Raw genomic sequence first — 22,731 nt, forward strand, 5'->3', positions numbered from 1 at the left:
TGGACGAGCTTTTGGGGCAGACCTGACCTGTTTAAAAGAGATGGTCTTCATCCCTCCTGGGGTGGCGCCACTCTGCTCTCTAGAAATATGGCAAATAGTCTTAGTGTTTATACTTGACTAACTGGGGCCCAGGTCAGGAAGCAGACAGACTGGCTAAACCGACCGTCTGCTAGCTGCCTCCTGTCACAGAGGTCAGCTAATTCTCAGCACATAGAGACTCTTTCACCTAGATATCACACTATAGAGACTGTGTCTGTTCCCCGAACTAGAAAATACAAAAAAACGTCCAAACCAAGTTAAGATTAACAATTTAATTGAGGTTCAACAAATAAAAAAACAGATGCAATACAGATAAACAAATGATAAAGCTTGGCTTACTGAATATCAGATCCCTTTCTACGAAAACACTTTTTGTAACTAATATGATCACTGATCCTAATTTAGATGTGCTTTGTTTGACAGAAACCTGGCTAAAACCTGATGATTAAATTATTTTAAATGAGTCCACCCCCCAAGATTATGGTTATAAACACGAGCCGCGTATAATGAGCATACTCGCACCCTAAAGAGAACAGCCCGGAAAATGGAGCACAGCTGGAGGAAAACAAAACTAGAGGTAATTTGTATTGCTTGGCGGGAAAGTTACCTATCCTACAGAAAAGCATTAAAAACTGCTAGATCCGATTACTTTTCTTCTCTTTTAGAAGAAAACAAAAACATATCCCCATGTATTTATTTAATACAGTGGCAAATGTATACGAAAAATAAAGCCTCAACAAGGGTTGACATTTCCCAACACCACAGTAGTAATGACTTTATGAACTACTTTACTTCTAAAATCGATATTATTAGAGAAAAAAGTAGCAACCATTCAGCCGTCAGCTACAGTATCACATCAGACAGTGCACTATAGACCCCGTGAGGAACAGTTACACTCATTCTGTACTATAGGAGAGGAAGAATTGTATAAACTTGTTAAATCATCTAAACCGACAACATGTATGTTACACTCTATTCCATCTCCTAAAAGAGGTGCTTCCAGAAGTCATAGATCCTCTTTTGACTATTATTAATTCCTCATTGTCATTAGGATATGTCCCCAAAACCTTCAAACTGGCTGTTATTAAGCCTCTCATTAAAAAAACACAACTTGACCCTAAAGAACTAGTTAATTATAGACTGATCTTGAATCTTCCTTTTCTGTCCAAGATACTAGAAAAGGTAGTATCCTCACAATTATATTCCTTCTTAGAGAAAAATGGTATATGTGAGGATTTCCAGTCAGGATTTAGACCGTATCAAAGTACTGAGACTGCTCTCCTTAGAGTTACAAATGACCTGCTCTTATCATCTGATCGTGGTTGTTTCTCTCTATTAGTGCTATTGGATCTTAGTCCTGCGTTTGACACAATTGACCACAACATTCTTTTGCATAGACTAGAACACTTTGTTGGCATTAATGGAAGTGCATTAGCTAGTTTAAATCCCTACTTATATGACCGCCATCAATTTGTAGCAGTGAATGAAGTGGTATCATATCGATCATAAGTTCAGTATGGAGTACCTCAAGGCTCAGTACTAGGGCCGCTACTCTTCACGCTTCACATGTTACCCTTGGGAGATATCATCAGGAAACATGGTGTTGGCTTTCACTGTTATGCTGATGATACTCAGCTCTATATTTCTTTGCGGCCCGGTAAAACACACCAATTTGAAAAACTAATTGAATACATAGTTGATATAAAAAAAAACTGGATGACGAGTAATTTCTTACTGCTAAATTCTGAAAAAACAGAGGTGTTAATTATAGGACCTAAAAACTCTGCTTGTAATAACCTAGAACGCTGTCTTAGACTTGATGGCTGCTCTGTCAATTCTTCGTCATCAGTTAGGAACCTAGGTGTGCTATTTGATCGCAATCTTTCCTTAGAAAACCACGTTTCTAGCATTTGTAAAACTGCATTTTTCCATCTCAAAAATATATCTAAATTACGGCCTACGCTCTCAATGTCAAATGCAAAAAAGTTAATCCATGCATTTATGACCTCAAGGTTAGATTATTGTAATGCTTTATTGGGTGGTTGTTCTGCACGCTTAGTAAACAAACTACAGCTAGTCCAAAATGCAGCAGCAAGAGTTCTTACTAGAACCAGGAAGTATGACCATATTAGCCCGGTCCTGTCAACACTGCACTGGCTCCCTATCAAGCATCGTATAGATAAAAAAAAATTGCTTATTACTTATAAAGCCCTGAATGGTTTAGCACCTCAGTATTTGAATGAGCTCCTTTTACATTATAATCCTCTACGTCCGCTACGTTCTCAAAACTCAGGCAATTTGATAATACCTAGAATATCAAAATCAACTGCGGACGGCAGATCCTTTTCCTATTTGGCGCCTAAACTCTGGATTAACCTACCTAACATTGTTTCGGGGGGCAGACACACTCTTGCAGTTTAAATATAGATTAAAGACCCATCTCTTTAACCTGGCTTACACATAACATACTAATATGCTTTTATTAACCAAATCCGTTAAAGGATTTTTAGGCTACGTTAATTAGGTAAACCGGAACCGGGAACACTTCCCATAACACCCGATGTACTTGCTACATCATTAGAAGAACAGCATCTACGCTAATATTTGTCTTTTTCTCTCTTATTCTGAGGTCACCGTAGCCACCAGATCCAGTCCGTGTCCAGATCAGAGGGTGATCCCCAGATACAGATCCCCTGTAAAGACCTTGTCTCAGACGACCACCGTGACAAGACCACAGGAAACAGATGATTCTTCTGCACAATCTGACTTTGCTGCAGCCTGAAATTGAACTACTGGTTTCGTCTGGTCAGAGGAGAACTGGCCCCCCAACTGAGCCTGGTTTCTCAGAGGATTTGAGTAATGCGCGCGCACAAAACACACACACACACACACACACACGCACAAAACACACACACACACACCTGTCCATTGTAGAAGGCAGAAATGCACTGTAATCAAGTGTGGAAGGCTGATATTCATGATCAAAAGCTGCTATTAATATTCATTATTATATTGCCGGGAAATAAGTCATTTAGGAAGCTTTTTAGGAAAAGTTCTGATAATAATAATAATAATAATAATAAAAAATTAGGAAACATACAGTTTTATACTATTTTCACAAGCATTATTTTAATCTAATTAAGTGGTCTTAAAAGAATGGTTCACAAATAAAAAGTAAACAAATTAAAATCAAATTAAAATTAAAAAGTGAAAAAAAAGTGATGTGACATTCAGCCAAGTATGGTGACCCATACTCAGAATTTGTGCTCTGCATTTAACCCATCCGAAATGCACACACACACAGAGCAGTGAACACACACACACACACACACTGTGAGCACACACCCGGAGCAGTGGGCAGCCATTTATGCTGCGGCGCCCAGGGAGCAGTTGGGGGTTCAATGCCTTGCTCAAGGGCACCTAAGTCGTGGTATTGAAGGTGGAGAGAGAACTGTACATGCACTCCCCCCACCCACAATTCCTGCCGGCCCGGGACTCGAACTCACAACCTTTCCATTGGGAGTCCGACTCTCTAACCATTAGGCCACGACTTCCCCAAATCAAAAGTAAAAAATTAAGAAAAAAGTAAGAAAAATAAACATTTAGTAAACTTTAATGGTTCATAAAAATATTACTATTATAATTAACAAATTTACATTAATACTAATATTAAAAAAGAATGCTCTCATGTAATCAGATATTCAGAAAACGAAGATTAATTAATCAATTCATTCAGAAAGTTGCTATAACTTTTGATGTTTGTGGCATCCACTATTCACCATCTGTTCATCGGTGAAAAAGGTAAAAAAAAAAAAAAAAGATTTCAAACCCAGTTTCAGAGTGCGTTTAGTGTTTTTCAGAGCTGAGCAGTGCATGATCAATATGAACGCTCGAGGTACAAACAAAAACACATCTGAAAACCTTAGTAAAAGTGCTAAAGCGTGTAAAAGCTGCTCTGCACTTTGTGTTATATCATCAAACATCCCCTCGAGGGCTGATGGGAGTCTGATGACCCTGACTGAAATATTAATGAAGCCCTTACTTCATCTGATCAGAGGGTTAATGCACCGTATTAAACACTCGTCTCATCGCACCGCACAGTCCTCCCTGTCTGACCCTCGCCCGTCTCCAGACTCTAGAACCCACACTGGCCTTTCATCAACACTTTCATTCTTGAAAATACACTTTAACTGACATCTCTTATTAATCTATATTAAAATATGCACTCGTTATGGAGAGAAGTAATCAATTTGTCAAATTACTGCATATTTCTTAACATTAAGCTCATATACCGCAAAAGCATTGTCTGGGAGCATGTGCTAGAGTTTAGAGAGCCAAGCATCAGTGTTTCAGCTCCATCTGCTGGATCAGCACAGAGAGAGAGAGAGAGAGAAAGAGAGAGAGAAACAGAGAGATAGAGAGAGATAGAGAGAGACAGAGAGAGAGAGAGACACACAGAGAGAGAGAGAGAGACAGACAGAGAGAGAGAGAGACACAGAGAGAGAGAAAGAGAGAGACAGAGAGAGAGAGAGAGAGAGAGAGAGAGACAGAGAGAGAGAGAGAGAGAGAGAGAGAGACAGAGAGAGAGAGAGAGAGAGAGAGAGAGACAGAGAGAGAGACAGAGAGAGAGACAGAGAGAGAGAGAGAGACAGAGAGAGAGAGAGAGAGAGAGAGAGAGAGAGAGAGAGAGAGAGACACAGAGAGAGAGAGAGAGAGAGAGAGAGACAGAGAGAGAGAGAGAGACAGAGAGAGAGAGAGAGAGAGAGACAGCGAGAGAGAGAGAGAGAGAGAGAGAGAGAGAGAGACAGAGAGAGAGAGACACAGAGAGAGAGACACAGAGAGAGAGAGAGAGAGAGAGAGAGAGAGACAGAGAGAGAGAGAGAGAGAGACACAGAGAGAGAGAGAGACACAGAGAGAGAGACACAGAGAGAGAGAGAGACACAGAGAGAGAGAGAGAGAGAGAGAGAGAGAGACAGAGAGAGAGAGAGAGAGAGACAGAGAGAGAGAGAGAGAGAGACAGAGAGAGAGAGAGACAGAGAGAGAGAGAGACACAGAGAGAGAGACACAGAGAGAGAGACACAGAGAGAGAGACACAGAGAGAGAGAGAGAGAGAGAGAGAGAGAGAGAGAGAGAGACACAGAGAGAGAGAGAGAGACAGAGAGAGAGAGAGAGAGAGAGACACAGAGAGAGAGAGAGACACACACAGAGAGAGAGAGAGAGACAGAGAGACAGAGAGAGAGAGAGAGACAGAGAGAGAGACAGAGAGAGAGAGAGAGACAGAGAGAGAGAGAGAGAGAGAGAGAGAGACACAGAGAGAGAGAGAGACAGAGAGAGAGAGAGAGAGAGAGACACACACACAGAGAGAGAGAGAGAGAGAGACAGAGAGACAGAGAGAGAGAGAGAGAGAGAGAGAGAGAGAGACAGAGAGACAGAGACAGAGAGACAGAGAGACACTTCTCAACCTTTAAAACTTCTGTATTATACAACCATCCATCCCGTAATGCAATGCACACAACCTAACACTTTCTTTCTAGTGTGACAAATGAACCCAGATCTTTTGTGATCCATCAACTGATCAGACTGCATTTTTTTAGACAAAATTAGAGTTAAAAAAAGGGACATTTTTGTTCCAGAGATGAGAACTAGATGGTACTTGATTAAATAAAAAAGCAGCATTATATTTTTTAATTAGTTACTTAATACAATTTAATCACATTTTAATAGCATTAACTTGTGAAAATTATTATTATTAAATACCATTTAATACATAATATACATTATTAATTATTAATAATATATATTAATTAATTATATTTAGAAACAATATTCAACATTTCTTTTTTATAAAGCCAGAATACAGCATTAATGTCATTAATTAATTATATTAATATATCGTAGGAATTAATTTACAAAACATGCTTAAGTGCATTTTTGTTTACATTTCCTTAATGAAATCTAGAATACAGCTCTTACTGAATTAAAAAAATAATAATATTATCAATAATATAATAAATACAGAGCAACTAAAATGCATTTACACAAAAACACACAAACATGTGTATTATATATATATATATATATATATATACACATGTTTGTGTGTTTTTGTGTAAATGCATTTTAGTTGATATATATATATATATATACATACACACACACACACACATACACATACACTCACCTAAAGGATTATTAGGAACACCATACTAATACTGTGTTTGACCCCCTTTTGCCTTCAGAATTGCCTTAATTCAACGTAGCATTGATTCAACAAGGTGCTGAAAGCATGCACATCCAGGGCACGAAGCTCCCGTTCCACCACATCCCAAAGATGCTCTATTGGGTTGAGATCTGGTGACTGTGGGGGCCATTTGAGTAAAGTGAACTCATTGTCATGTTCAAGAAACCAAGTTGAAATGATTCGAGCTTTGTGACATGGTGCATTATCCTGCTGGAAGTAGCCATCAGAGGATGGGTACATGGTGGTCATAAAGGGATGCACATGGTCAGAAACAATGCTCAGGTAGGCCGTGGCATTTAGGCCTAGTCCACACGGACACGGGTATTTTTATAACCGGAGTTTTTCCTCCTGCATTTAAAAAAAAAAATCCCGTCCACATGAAAACGCCAAAAATTTTATCAAGCTCTGTCAAGAGCATAATTGTAAAGTCACCTTGGCCAATCAGAAGCAGTCAGCAGCGCACAATCTGACGTCAAACCGCATCAAACACAGCGGATAACGGCGCACACTCTGACGTTGCAAGGCAAAAACCCCGGTTATACTGTCCACACGACAACACTGCAACCGGCGTTTTTGAAAATGCTCACCCTGGCCGTAGTTTTCAAAAATGTTCGGTTTCGGTGCCCTGAAACTGCGTTTTCGTGTGGACGAAAGGCCGAACCGCGTAAAAAAAGCCACGGTTATAAAAATACCCGTGTCCGTGTGGACAGGGCATTAAACGATGCCCAATTGGCACTAAGGGCCTAAAGTGTGCCAAGAAAACATCCCCCACACCATTACACCACCACCAGCAGCCTGCACAGTGGTTACAAGGCATGATGGATCCATGTTCTCATTCTGTTTACGCCAGATTCTGACTCCACCATCTGAATTTCTCAACAAAAATCGAGACTCATCAGACCAGGCAACATTTTTCCAGTCTTCAATTGTGCAATTCTGGTGAGCTCGTGGAAATTGTAGCTTCTTTTTCCTATTTGTAGTGGAGATGAGTGGTACCCGGTGGGGTCTTCTGCTGTTGTAGCCCATCCGCCTCAAGGTTGTGTGTGTTGTGGCTTCACAAATGCTTTGCTGCATACCTCTGTTGTAACAAGGTTATTTCAGTCAAAGTTGCTCTTCTATCAGCTTGAATCAGTCGGCCCATTTTCCTCTGACCTCTAGCATCAACAAGGCATTTTCACCCACAGGACTGGCGCATACTGGATGTTTTTCCCTTTTCACACCATTCTCTGTAAACCCTAGAAATGGTTGTGCGTGAAAATCCCAGTCACTGAGCAGATTGTGAAATACTCAGACCGGCCCGTCTGGCACCAACAACCATGCCATGCTCAAAATTGCTTAAATCACCTTTCTTTCCCATTCTGACATTCAGTTTGGAGTTCAGGAGATTGTCTTGACCAGGATCACACTCCTAAATGCATTGAAGCAACTGCCATGTGATTGGGTGATTAGATAATTGCATTAATGAGAAATTGAACAGGTGTTCCTAATAATCCATTAGGTGAGTGTAAATACACACAGTATTGGCAGTGCGTTACGCAGTAGACCAGTATTTAACTCCAAACATGAGCAGTGTCTCCGTCTGCTCGTGAAGCTGCTGCTCTGATCCTGGCTCTTGGCTCGGGTTTCACTTTGACTGACATTTCAATACAAGAAAATCCAAAGGCAATGCCAGGCGTGACTCACTGCAGCGTCTCTGAGAGAGCCAGGATCTGGATGCGTGAATGATATCGTTAGCCTAATCAGTGGCATTTACGCTCTCGCGATCGCACAGCTGAAGGTCATTTGTGGAAAGCAAAGCAGCAATCTGGGAATGTACAAAGCTGTCCAAATTGAGCCAGTTGTTAAGAGCGAAGCCTAATGACCCCCCTTGCCCCACTGCCAGCCTCGCTGCTCCTCTCCTGCAGGGGGCTGAATAAAGCACAAGAGACTGTGTGGATCGAAGCCTCGGAAGAAAAACAAGCCCAGCCTGAACGCGGCGTCTCTGCATGTCCGGGCAGAGCAGGCTGTGTGTTTGTGAGGCCAATCCAAACGCTATATTACAGATATGATGTTCACAAAGCATTTTAATCTCTGCATCAAGCCGGTTTAAAACAAAACTGCACATTCCTCATAATCACTCGAATAGTTAAAACCCTCATCTATAACTAAACAGTACAATGTTGCTACAATGAACCAATGCACTGGGAAATCTGATCGGAATCACTACAGAAAGATTTAAAATCTTACATTACATGTACATTACATACTTTGGAAAAAATACTGAGATTTTTAATATTGTCCCACTTGTTTAGAGTGACAATTACAGATTCAACTACTGGTTACGAGTAGCACAAAAAAAAACTTGTGAGAAAAATCACAGACAGCAAGAGTTACTAAGATATAGAGAAGGGTCAATCAGTTTAGTACTCGCTAAAGAATTACGCAACCCACCTAAAAACCTAGCAAACCAAGTAAAAACACATGAATGCATGCATAAATAAATGCATTTATACTTAAATACATAAGCAAACACATTTATAAACCCATTAATAAAAAAAAACAAAAAAATAATAATGCATAATTAAATGAATGCATAAATACATGCATAATTAAATGCTTAAATAAGTACATAAATAAATGCATGAATTAATTAATTAATATAAGGTTAGCATCCCATTCCCAGTCAGTCTTTTAATGAATCAGGCTGTTTTTGCTGTAATGTATCGTTCAGATTCTAAGATTCACCGTCTCCATCTACTGGTGCAGTTCACAGATCAGTCACATGGTGATGTCCTCATGTTGTGATGCCACATCAATACAGCAGGACAGTTCTATGTTCAATGATATGTGAAATCAGTGAAAGCGATGGTGTGTTGGGTGAGGACGGATCTGTGCTCTAATCCTTCAGGAAGAGGGTTGGGATGAGAGCTGGAGACTGAAGAGAGCAGCTCCATCTCTGCAGCGCTGGATTACACAGGCATTAGCTGAAGTGCATTCCACAGCTAGCTAACGCTTATATAACACTCAGATGATGCTGCTTGCTCATCTTTGAAAACCATACAAAGGCGAATTTTGAATGAGATTTCGGTCCACTCCACCAAAACATGATGCTTCAAAAAGTTCATAAAGACATCGACAAAGAAATCCATATGAATGGAGCCATTTAATAGAGATGCACTGATTAATCAGCCAGGATCTGAATCGGATGATTTTCCTCAGGATCAGCCCGGATCAGTCTCACTTCTTTCCGATTTCGAGCCGATCCATTTTATTCTGCATTATTTTAGACATCCCCACAGGTTTCCTGTATAGGCCGGTATCCAATTTTCATGTTGCGATTAATTGCTCATGTTTTTATCACGGTATGCGATATTATTACGGTATGTAAATTTAGTAAAAAATATATATAACAGTATAACAGGTTTAATAATGTTTTCCTTATAACAAAAATACTTGAACATTTAAATACTATAAAAGCAATACAGAAAAAATGTATAAAGTTAAAAGTTTTACACCGATTAAAGTGCAAAAGAACTATAAAACCCAATAGGTACCACTTTACAGTAAGACCTCATTAGTTATAGAGCAATAGCTACATTATCTGCAGAAGTTATTAATCTTTGTTAAAAAATACAAGTCTTAGTTCATGTTTGCTCATTAAATAATAGAGTTGCAACTTTGGTTTTAAAAACGTGTTATTTATTGGAATATTTAAGATTAATAAATGTTCAGAAGAATGTTTCATTGGCAGTTTGTTAAATAATGAATTAATGCATGTTGTAGTCCAGAAAAAAAGATAAAATACTTATTCTATTGCATGTGTGCTGTTGTTTGCATTTTTATTTTTTTGTTCTTATTTTATTACTGACTTTTAACTTGTTTTTTTTTTATGTAAATAAAACTTTACATTGAATTAAAGTAGATTTTTGTTTATGCTGTCAATTATAGTTTTTAGAAAGAAAAGAAAATCGGCATCGGCAGATCACACTAACAAAAACAATTATAATCGGCAAAGAAAATTGCAATAGGTGCATCTCTACATTTAATCCAACTGTTTCAAAGACATGATGGTGAACAGATTTAATTCAGGCCTTCATTCACATATTAACAAAATCAACATCAAACATTGATCAACAGAAGCTCCAACACGTGTAAGAACAAACCCTGTTGGTCCAGATGCATCAGTTCGACCATCTGTTCACAAAAGTTACTTTTTAACAACAGTGTCCTCTTTTGTGTTTTACAGAAGAACAAAAGTCTTGTTGGTTGAGGCAATTGTTAGGCAAATGGTAGATATTATCTTTTAGATGAACAAAATAATTAGATAAATATAGCATTGCTTGATAAATGAGCAATCCCACCACCAGATTTATTAACATTATCCTTAAATGGACAGTTGTAGGGAAGTATGGAAAAATATACTATGGAAGTCAATGGCTACCAACATTTAGTAAGTTACCAAAATTCTTCAGAATAAAGAAACTCATACAGGCTTTGAGCGATTTTTCATTTGAACTAAATGAATGAGGCACGATAAACAGCTCAACCAATAACTGATCAGCTTTCCGTGCAACCGAATATTTAATCAGGACCCAAACCTCATGCAAAAGACATGACAACCACACGAAAGAAGTGCTAGGAAAAAACTGCATGGAGTTACTCTGAACCCTGAACAGCTCAGAAGTGATTTTACAGGAGATTATTTGCTTTGGATCTTATCCGTTCAAGACTGAGAGAATGCTACTACAGATCAACAACATGCACAACCTTCCCTGCCCTTTACACACTGCAGCGATAATCTTTCCGCAGAGCGACAGCGTGAGCACGATCCGTAAAGAACCGCTTACTGTACAAATCTTGACATCCAAGGTCATTTGGTAAGACCAGGATTCATCTGGACATGTTCATGAAAACTCTTGTCATTTAGTTGACACTTATTCAGAGGAAATCAGATGCCAATTACAGGAACAAATCCCTCTTGGTAGGTTTATGACCTTTCAGTTTCCAGACACAAACTTTAACTATAACATGCATGAAATGTTGCAGAAGCTACCCACACGTGCCTCTACCTACACTTCTGCAAAACTCAAAAAAACATACCTTTATGTACAAACCACTGCTGTTTCCAGTTGAAATGAACACTAAAACTCAGACTGTTATCCATTTTCACACAGATTTGCAGGGCCAGAGTTTTGATTGAGAAAGCTGAATTCTCGCACAATCTTGTCTTATATCTTACCAACTTGGGTACTTTTGACAACACTCCTTCAAAACAATTCCAACATGCCGTGGGATTTGAAAACTGATCCTTTTGAATCTTAGCGTCACATATTTAGCTTCATATGCATGCTTTTTCTGACCGTATCTGCAAACTCACAAGAGGTCAAAAAGGTCACAGTTTGGAACCCAAACCTTGCTGGGGGTCAGCTTCTGCGTTTCCTCTGCATTATAAAGATCAATGATGTTGATAATGATATAATTTGCTTAGTAGCGGCCCCAAATGTCATGATTAAATTTAAATTAAAATAAGAATTTGACTCAAAAGATAAAGCACAATTTTATAGGTAAAAATGCCCATTAAAAAGTACACATTAATTTAAACTTATTGGAAAAGATGCGTTTCTATCAGAGTGAACTGACCACCACACAGAATATCACACTTAGCAAAATATTGTCCAAGTATCGTTATCGATAAAATCCCAGAAAATAGAGATATTATTTTGTCAATATTGCACACCCCTAGTTGCCACAAGCAGGTATTTCCAATGAGTCTGGGTTGTGCAGAACAGGAGAGGAAGCACTTCAAATCCTGAAGCCATGTAGATTCACACACACACACACACACACACACACACACAAACACACACCGTTGATCTGTGAGGTATAGGGAAGCCTGCAGCACGCCTGAGATCACACGACATAATCCAACTAAAGCCCATTCCTGCTCCACACAGAGAAAAGACAAGCATCAACCGGAATCCCTCGCTCGCAAACGCTTCATTTGCATTTTCCTCACTGCATTCAAGTATGCAAACCCTAAAAAGGTGATGTAAGCTATTCCAGTCATTTTGCTAAGTTCGACCACACACACCCTTCCCAAAACCCTGCTGTCCTCCAAAAACGAGTCAAATGTGCAGAGTCTTGTGTTTCTGATTGACTAAAATACTTATTTCGGTGATAGCGGTCAGGCTGTTGGGACATTTTGTGCACATTCTTTTCAGACGGCAAGAAATGCACCGAGGTCACGCTGGAGGACACGCGAGGACGAGAACAGCCAAAGAAACAAATGGAGGAAGAGGAAAAGATGCACACACACAGCGATGGAGGATGCAATGTAGGTCATCAGAAACAACTGAAAAACACATGAGAGGAAGAGAACGGCAAGATGAATGCTTCCGCATCGACCTTTGTTACAAGTTCTCTTGTATACACAGCCTAAAATAGGCTTGTAATCCAAAGCATGAACAAAAGAGTGAAGCTGGCATCTTCTTATCCTGAGTTGTAAGGATGGGCGATATCTTATCGTTCGCAATATACTGGAAACGTTTCCCTCACAATAAGAATTAGTCTTCCCACGATAACATCCATTAAAGTCTAGTTGATGCCATATTTCTGTGTGCGACAGTGACAACGTGGAAGACGGATGTGAAATTGAGGAGAAGTTTATGGCTAAATGAGGAGCTCCTTCTACGATCTTGAACTGGTTTGGTCAGGACTGAAAATCTATGTATGTATGAGTGTATGAGCCTGTTGTCCAACAAAGATATCATTTACTGACATGCTTTTCCTCCAAATTAACTTCAATCGAGTGTTTGAAATGACTTCTTTTTGTGACCAGACGTGGTTTCATATTACAGAATTACATACAGTGATAAAGGCCACATCGATTAGCACTGCATTATAGATATACTTTCTTTATAAAAAAAGATTGCTTGAAGAACACCGATAAACCATATATTTTGTGCAACCATATATTTATGGTCTTCATGCTTCATCAGTTAGAATGCATTGATCTCCATTGTGTGTTTTATTCAGCGATAACCAGACGACTTTGTCCATATTAAGGTTTTCCTGGATTGTTTGCATGCACGCATATTATTTATTACATGTAAGCAGCAAGATGAAAACATAAATAATTAAAATCATACAAATTAACAAGAAGCTATATAGGTTTAAGCTTCAAAAACATAATGATTATTATTATTATTCCTACCACTTCAGTTTAAACCATTTTAATCTGGTGAAAACACTAGTGTTGTAATAATAATAATTCCTCGTTTCCTTGTCTAAGCTCGGTGTGTGTCTCTGTTTAACGCTCTGGATCTATAAAGAGCAGCAGGAGCAGGGAGGCCGATCCGTGTTCATATTCAGCGACACATGTTACCGGGCCGTGACGACACCGACGTGACGTCAGAGAGCGAGGGATGAGGGACTCGTCTGTGAGACACACTCCTGCATCCAGCAGAGCTCCATAATGATGCATCATCACACACCGCTCTGGATTCATGATGCAAGCCTCTGGATGCATCTGGGTCTGCACGGGATAGTTTGAATTTAATTCAATTAAAAGACTGAATTTCCATTTATTTATTTACTCACACTTAAGTATCCGAACCTTTATGACTTCCTCTTGTGTAACACAAAATAAGAAGTTTTACTCAACACAATGAAAGTATCTGATGTGGGTCTAAAATGACTAAAATCTCAGTTAAGAAATTCCTTCAAATCTAATGAGTGCATGAAATGTGCGAAAGTGGGACTCTAACTCCATTTCTTCTCCTTAAAAAGAAAATGGTTTATTTTTTCTTTAGAACGATCCTAAGTAAAAAGGTAAGAACTTTTTTTTGTTTTTGTTTTAAGTTAATAACCTTTCCATAATGCTTACAAAACACCGTATACCAAATAGCCAACGGACATAAATAAAATTAAACATGCAGATACATAAAAGTGATTTGAGAGCGGTGTAGTATCCTGTGAAATACTGAATTATTATTATCATTTGACCTTTTTTTAAAAGAAGTTTCTCACACAAAGCTATTGTTGGTTTTCAACACAAAACAGAGTACATACAAACGTCATGGTGCCTTCTGACCTTTTCGAAGCGAGTTCAATAAACTGTATGATTAGTTTTGATAGAAAAGACCAGCATGAACATTGGGTTTAACATCTTTTTGTGTTCAATGGAAGAAAGTCAGACAGGTTTAGAACGACATTACGGTAAAACATTTATCGAAAAAAATCATTCAAACCCTTTTGCAACTGCATCAAAACTACCTCTGAAAATAGAAATGGTAAAAACTGAAGAGGCAAACACACACACACACACACACACACACACACCTGACTGTTTGCCTTCACCACAAACACAGATAACCAGAGGATGTTCTTCTATTTTAGAAAAAAGAGGCACAAGGTTACATATATTTTCGGCAGCAGAAACAGGAAGTGAAACATTACACAGCGAGCTATTTTTCTTCATGCTGTCGATGTGTGCATCAAAACATATTCAGCAGGATAGAAGAGAGCAATTTCCCAAGTTTACTTTCACTTCATTCGAAACAGACGAGCTATAAACGCTGTACAAATCCACTGCTTAAGGTGAGCGCTGATGTAAGCTGCTTCCTGCTTCATCAAACACCGTGATCTTCACCAGTCTGACTCGGTGGAAAGCTCTGAACTAGTTCATACACACAATCGGCCTCGATTACAGAGAAGCACGCTGCACAGACTGGAAGCACACGAAAACCAGCAGGAAACATTTCAAGCAAATGTAATATACTTCTGTTTGAGTCATTTTTAACTCAAAAAGTTCTATCATTTAAAATATTTACATTAAGATACAAACGTTCAGCGCCATGTTTGTTACGGTGTCATATGAGCCAAAGATTCATTCATTCACTCATTCACTTTATTTAAAGAGCACTTTACAACTGCACCTGCAAACCAAAGTGCTGTACAATCAAAAAAGCACTTCATTAAACCAAGACACAACCTATCAGCAACAAAAACTAACTTTTTGGTAATGTGTAAACTAAATAAAAGGTAATAAACAATTCACTAAGTGTAACTTTTTTTTTACTATTTTGTTTTCACTCCAGTCACATTAAAATAAAAATTTAAAAAAGTACAATGAACATTTACTACTTTACAGGTACATCTATCCAACCTTGGTCAAGACTTTACAGATAATATGTCAGTCTATGACTAGTCTACGTAAAGGCCCTATGATTTATGCAATCCAGAAAATACATATGCAACCAAATCATAATTTACAGTATAAATCAATATTAGGGTTGTAGACAGCTGTAGACCAAAAAAAAAATATTATATATATATCATAGGGCCCTAATGAAAAAAAATTAAAATGCATAGATATTAGATAGTAATAGAGTAAATACAGAGATATTAAATTGTTAAGTTTCAACTGATTAAATGTTATACCTTCACTGATAGCCATCATCTTCCTTAATTAACTTTTATCCAATCATAAGTCTAGGAAAAACTTAAACTTCTGAATTTCTGAAAAAATAAATATTTCATTATATATTATATATAATAAAAATTATTTAAAAATATTATTTAAAAAAAGTATAAAAAATAATAATAATAAAAATAAAGTTAGTTCAACTGAAGACTTTTTGAATAAAATATAAATAAACAATTAAAGTTATATCCAGAAAAAATGAAAATGGAAAACAGAGCTTTGTACATAAAAAAAAAAAAAAAATAATAATAATAATAATAATAATAAAAAGTTATTAAATTGTATGTTTTGTGAATTCAATTATACATGATTTTTGAGTACTGGGCCCCTCAGGCCCAACACAGGTCTGGCATGTCCACTACTCAGCTTTCCCTTCGTTGGCCAGAACACAGGTGCTGTGTTTTTACAGCTACTGGAAGAAACTATCAGCTAATACCCATCACACTTACACTGACCAGCATCAGAGCAGAACAGACAACAGATCTGATGCACATGAAAACACACACACACAGCAAGGCTATCCCTTCAGTCTCTCTCGCTGTCTACCAACACTACCTCCACAAGCACAATTAATCAGCCCTAAGAGGAGTGGGACAGGACGGGCTCCACCGTAGGCATTCAGCTGGGTGCTGTGCCTAGCTTCTATCAGGGTCAAGTGGATGCATGTCTTCGTATCCAGCTGAGCAGATCAACTGAAGGCACTGCTAACCTTAACTGGGAGGAGCCAAGCACAAATGGCATATAGAGTTTTGCTTCACTTCTAGAAACCACATTTAAGACCGTCGTACTCAGGATTGACGCTTGACAGTATGCAAATAACTTTAATGTGCTGTGGTTTGGAGGTCTAAATCACGTTTCGGTTTTGCATCCCGGACGAGCCCCCGATTTGTGTCTCATGTAACAAACAAGCGGTTGTCAACTAGTGATTGACGACCCAAAAAAATGGGTTTGATTTAAACCTTGTAGAGAGCGCTTGATACTTTAATGAGGATTATAATTATATAAGTTAAGATTAAGCGGTGATATTTCATATTTAATTACCCAAATAATATTTGTGCAACTATTATTTGTGCTGTTCCTCGCAATCCAACTGTCTTTAATAATGTCTGAACTTCAAATTAGCCTGGCTAGTAATTTTTGCAGTGGTATCAAAATTGGAAATGAGAATTTTGAAATTTCACTAAAGAAAAGAAAATCAAAAATATCGGTTTTCGGTTACAGTATTTATGCAAGGTTACATGGTCAAAAACAATGAAAACAATGACTTTTTGTGGTTGTTGAGGTCCTTAGTTGTTCAGCCCTAATGATATGTAGTTGTTTTGATTTTAAGGACACTTTTGCACGCCTGACTATTTTTGCTGAATCCAAATCAGTTGAGAATCACAGACTGACTTCAAATTGAGCTGCCTCAGGTTATTTTATTTTATTTGAATCTTTATAAACACCATCATCATTCAGAACATGGCGTCAATGACGCGGGTCTCAGGATTGGGTCATGCATCAGGATTACTTTACATCTGCGCTTCATCCTACACACATTCTTCCCGAGGAGCGTGAACTGCCCAAACCTGTGCTCGACGGAGTCACACCCGAATCAGAGACGCCAAACAACTGATCGACAGTCGATAGCCTGTGCCAGCAGCTCTGAAACAGCTAATTGTGCTCCACCTCAAACTACAGCAATTAGACGACATATCAGGGCACTGCAGGCTCACAACGTGCCTCCATGCTGACCCAGGAAACATGAACTTTGGAGTTGTTTCTGCATTACAGCTGAGAAAGCTGTTGCCATAATGCGATTTGTGAGGCTTTAGAAAGGCACCAGGTTCCGCAGTGTTGAGAAAGTACACTTTATAGATCTGTAATATTATAAAACTTCATGCTGAATGCTGGAAGTGGATGTAAATGTCAGTCTTTAATTTGAGCTATTTGCTGTAAAACAAGTCTATATAAAGAGGATCAGAAACACTTCACGGTTTCGTAAACACTGAACTGAGGAGGGAAACACCCTCTTGAAGGTATTCAGTTTTGGAAGTATCTCTCATCAGCGTCTGGGGACAGACAGTGAACAAAATGCCACGAGACATGTAACAGACATTATCGGTCACGCTTTAAATGACGATGTGGGTTGACGCAGGAATGTAAAGCTGTCGCCAGGTTGCATACCAGATATGGCGGAAAGAACTGCACTTACTAATAACAATGTGCTCCGCACCACGAGACAGGCAGCACTTGAGAAGATTTTGAAATATAATAGTCCCATCACCTCGGCCTATCGTTATCACCTGCCAAAGACCGGTGGACACAGAGCAATGCGCAGAAACCTCTCAACAAAGCAAGCTGTAGTCGATTCCTGATCGTTTTAAAGGAGTAGTTCATCCAAAAATGAAAATGTGCAGAGCATGTACTTGCCCTCCAAGATGTGGATGAGTTTGTTTCTTCATCAGGTTTGTAGAAATGCTGCACTGCATCAGTGTCTCATCAATGGATGCTCTGCAGTGAATGGGTGCCGTCAGAATGAGAGTTTTTTTTTTTTTTTAACTTCAAACCTTTGCTTCCAGCTAAAATATGAGTCCATAAGCTATAAAAACATCTCATCAAAATCCAGCCACATATTTGTTTAGATCTGTTTAAACGCTGCTTGATCTGTGCAGATTTCTCTCCTGATTCAGAACAGAACACTTTATCACTGGAGGAAGTGTTATTATGGATTATAGACTATGTATTTGAGTTAAAAACATCTTAATGCTGGATGTTTCATCTTTTGTCTTCTCCAGATGTGAACTGATGGACTGGAGTGCTGTGGATTATTGTGATGTTTTTATCAGACTCTCATTCTGACGGCACCCATTCACTGCAGAGCATCCGTTGATGAGACACTGATGCAATGCTACATTTCTACAAATCTGAAACAAACTCATGCACAACTTGGATGGCCTGAAGGCGAGTAACATTTTAAACTAATTTAGATTTTAATTATTCCCCTAATACAAGCGTTTTGATTTGAGCCAGCCCAGTCTGTGATGCGCAGGGTCTTCACAAAACCAAGACGAGGAGCTCCACTTTAACAGCATCTCTTTTACAGAAACCACAAAGCGATGTGAAAGAACCGATGTGAAAACCCACCGCTTTCCTTTAGAACGTCGCATAATTTGAATACTAGAATTCCTAGCAGTTAAAGACTCAAAGCAATGCAAGAATTGCACAAATTAACAGCAAGCGCTCTCTTTTTGTTGTTGTAAGGTCAGCACAGAAAGCTTTGGCCATTTGACAGCTCCACAGATGTCTCTCTCTCTCTGTCTGAGGTGAAGGCTAGGATCCATTAATGCAACGGTCTCGTCCTACAGGTGTGTTCTTATTCAGCTACCTCGGATGCGGTTTCTAAGCTAATCATGATGAGGATGAAGATATGAAGCAGAAGAAGGCATGCGATCAGTTGTTGGCATCATTGCGTCAGCGTTTCTGTGAACTCTATACAGTCTAAACATGTTCTAAAGGCGTGTAGAGTCGCATCTCTCCAGGAAGCAGACATCAGCACCGTGACTGAGCTCGACCGCTTGTATTAGTAGCTCAGACAGAACATGCCGTTTTCAGGCAACAATTCATATGACAAATAAATTTGACTTCAAGTCAGTCACCAATCAGGTTTAATGTCAGGAACAGGGAGAGTAGTGTCTGGCTATGATAAGCCAGAGTAAGCTTTAGCAGCTTCCAAGGAACGGTTAGGTTTAACGATGGGTTAAAAGATTGAACAGAGGCATATTTGCATGCATGTTTATGTTATAATTAAAAAAAAAATGCATTTACACCATAAATGAACCTTTAAAAATATGAATGTAAATATGAATCCATAGAAGTTAAAGCCACCTAATATAAAACGAATCAAACGAAATTCCAACTAGCAAAATAACAATTGTTAAAAGCTCGGGATAGATACTACAACCAACTGGGACACACAAGTACTAGTAAAACTGTAGAAATATTAGCTGCTAAAAATAAAAATAAATCATTAAATCAATCAATAAAAATTGTGAATGTTAGTATCTACTGAACACTTCTAAGTGGAACTGAAAAGAATTCTAGACAATAGTGTAATACTAACAACTGAACGATACTTTATAACGGATGCGAGGTTTAAAGGATACAATGTTACACGGACTTCCTAAATCATAGCCTAGACCTAGATTAATGATGATGATGGTGGCACGCGATCAGTTTGAATGCGCGTGCACCGGTGACAGTATTGCGTCACAGTTACTGTAAATGCTCCATAGATCGCATGTAAAAGCAGCACAGACTACGGATGTAACGTCAGTATATTTATATAAGTCATATGATCAAATCATTTTTGGCGACAATCTGCACAACAAATGTGACGATCTGGAAACACTCACCCCATGAACCAGTCCATGATGATGAAAGAGACAGATCCTGTACCCGTCGCTGTATCCCGGTAACTGAGAGTGTGGCTCGGCTCTCGGTTGTGTTTAATCTCCGGTTCTCGTGCTCGGCGAACGGAAGCGCGTTAATGTTCGGCGCGTGAGAGGCGGATGAGCTCCGGCGCTGAGAGCGAGGACCGCATTGACTTTGACGTTTGGCGAAGGGTGGCAGAAGGATCCTCTCCGTGTGAAGCTGCGCTGACGGTAATCTGCCCGCTGTGTGGCGGCTCTCCGGTCACCGAAGCATCGCGCTCCACCGGACACGGTCTCGGGTCGGATCGGGCCACGGGGCTCTCGCGGAGCTCGTAGGGCAAGTCGAGCGGCTGTTTGCAAGCTCTGCCATATACAGGAAATCCGGAAGTAAACACAGGTTCAACGCCGACCCCCTCTCTCCCGGGATGTGGTCGGCTCACCGAGGCATGCTGGGATATGTAGTTTTCCGTCAAAGCGGAAGACTACACACAGACGTGACTTAGTGCGTGCTGCGCGAGACGCTCAGACTGCCAGCGCACTCGTCTGATGTTAGTGCCTTTTTATTTGTGTAGAGAAATGTTAATCGCATGCTACCTCTAAAATATGTTATTTGCACTTAGTAAAATTGTTAGCCTGAATCCACTGTGAGTATATTAGGACCAAAGCGTAATTTATTTTACTAGAAATGGAAGCTTTGAAAAAATCTCTGATGCAAATTACGTAATAACAAAAATAATGACACAGTGTTTGAATTCATTGAGATTTATTTATTTCTGGCTCCCCCGCTGTAATCATTTATTGTTTCTATCTATTTGTTTATTTTTTGTAATATTATTATTATTATAATATATATATATATATATATATATATATATATATATATATATATATATATATATATATATATATATATATATATATATATATATATATAAATATTTTTTTTTCTCTTACACATCGTTCTACTGTTTAAGATAGCTCTTTTATTTTATGTATCTGGATTTACTTAACTAAAATGTTATAAACACAAACACAAATGTGTAAATTCATCTCCTGTGATTAAATATGTTTTCTACTAAATCTGACTGCTGTGTGTCTGTACTAAGGCTGCTCAGAATAAAAAGGCCTGTATATATATTATAACAGAATGTTACATTTTGCTGCTACATTATAATCTCAATAGGCCTTTATGCTTAACATAACACTGTGATATGCTTTGTATGGTTTCATATGTTAATACAACTAACAACTAATAATAACAATAGTAATGGTTGGTCACTGTGCTGTTTCTAGGTTCAAATGAAACAAACTGGTTAATAATAATATATATATATATATATATATATATATATATATATATATATATATATATATATATATATATATATATATATATAATGTATATGTATATGTACATTGACACGTTATAATTAGTGCTGTCAAACGATTAATCACATCCAAAATAAAAGTTTTTGTTTAAATAATATATGTGTATATACTGTGTATATTTATTATGTATATATAAATAAGAACACATCCATGCATATAATTCAGAAAAAAAAATGTTTATATATAAATTGTTTTCATATAATATAAAATATAATAATAAACTATATAAATTTCTATTCATGGAAATATTTTCAAATATATATGCATAATTAATAAACACAGTACACACTGATATATTGGGTAAACAAAGACTTTTATTAAAGTGTGGCACTATAATACTTAATTTAAAAAGTTGAATTAATTTTTAAATTACAGAATTCGAAATGTAACAAGTTGAACAACGTGAAGTGTTTCGGCGCTTTCTTGAATATGTACTTCATGTAAAAAAAAGGTGTGTGTGTGGGGGGGGGGGGGGATACTTGTGTCACAGTAAGACGTCAGTAATACTGTTTCCTGTTCAATATTTGATCAATCCACCAGAGGGCGTCATCTATCATCAAAACAAACTCGTGCTCTGCTCTTCCAGTGTACACTCGAGTGTTTGTCTTCTGCTTTCTTCTAGTTAAAGTGTGTTCAGCTGACTCACTGCTGGTTGTGATTCAACACAATATTGGAGAATACAGAATATAGACTTAAAACCAAAGTTTTGATGAACTTTATGAATACTGGGTCATTAATATATATGTATATATATATATATATTTCTTTTTTTTTTTCGATATTTAGATGATTCGAATATAGACCAATCAGAGCTTCTCTACAGACATGGACTAATCCATTTTGTTAGGACTGTGTTATATTTCTCCATCGCAGTGGTCCTTCAGGATCGGTGACACTGAGTGACTGAGGACAGAAGTGATCTCGCTGCAGGGCTGAATATAACACCTGCAGGGCAGACAAGGTCACTCCAGGAGAAGCCTGGGCTCAGACACACACACACACACACACACATATGGGAGGCTGTTTGAGGCGAAACCCATTGAAAACTTGTGATACACACTGAAACACTTGTCATACAAGTGAATCACTTGCGATACACACTGAAACACTTGCATGTACAAGTGAATAACTTGCGATACACACTGAAACACTTGCGATACACACTGAAACACTTGCGATACACACTG

At 38.3% G+C, this 22,731-nt stretch overlaps 1 protein-coding gene across 1 annotated transcript in view; it reads right to left on the reverse strand.

The window, feature by feature from the left end:
* mob2b (MOB kinase activator 2b) overlaps positions 1-20,581 on the reverse strand; it is a 37,475-nt gene extending 16,894 nt beyond the window's left edge. Inside the window, exon 1 of the mRNA XM_059505929.1 lies at positions 20,138-20,581. Within this exon, the coding sequence (XP_059361912.1) occupies positions 20,138-20,154 (17 nt within the window). The 5' untranslated portion in view covers positions 20,155-20,581. The remainder of the gene's footprint in view (positions 1-20,137) is intronic.
* Between the last annotated feature and the right edge of the window lie 2,150 nt (positions 20,582-22,731).

This window comes from Carassius carassius, chromosome 23 (genome assembly GCF_963082965.1).
Source record: "Carassius carassius chromosome 23, fCarCar2.1, whole genome shotgun sequence".
NCBI lineage: Eukaryota > Metazoa > Chordata > Actinopteri > Cypriniformes > Cyprinidae > Carassius > Carassius carassius.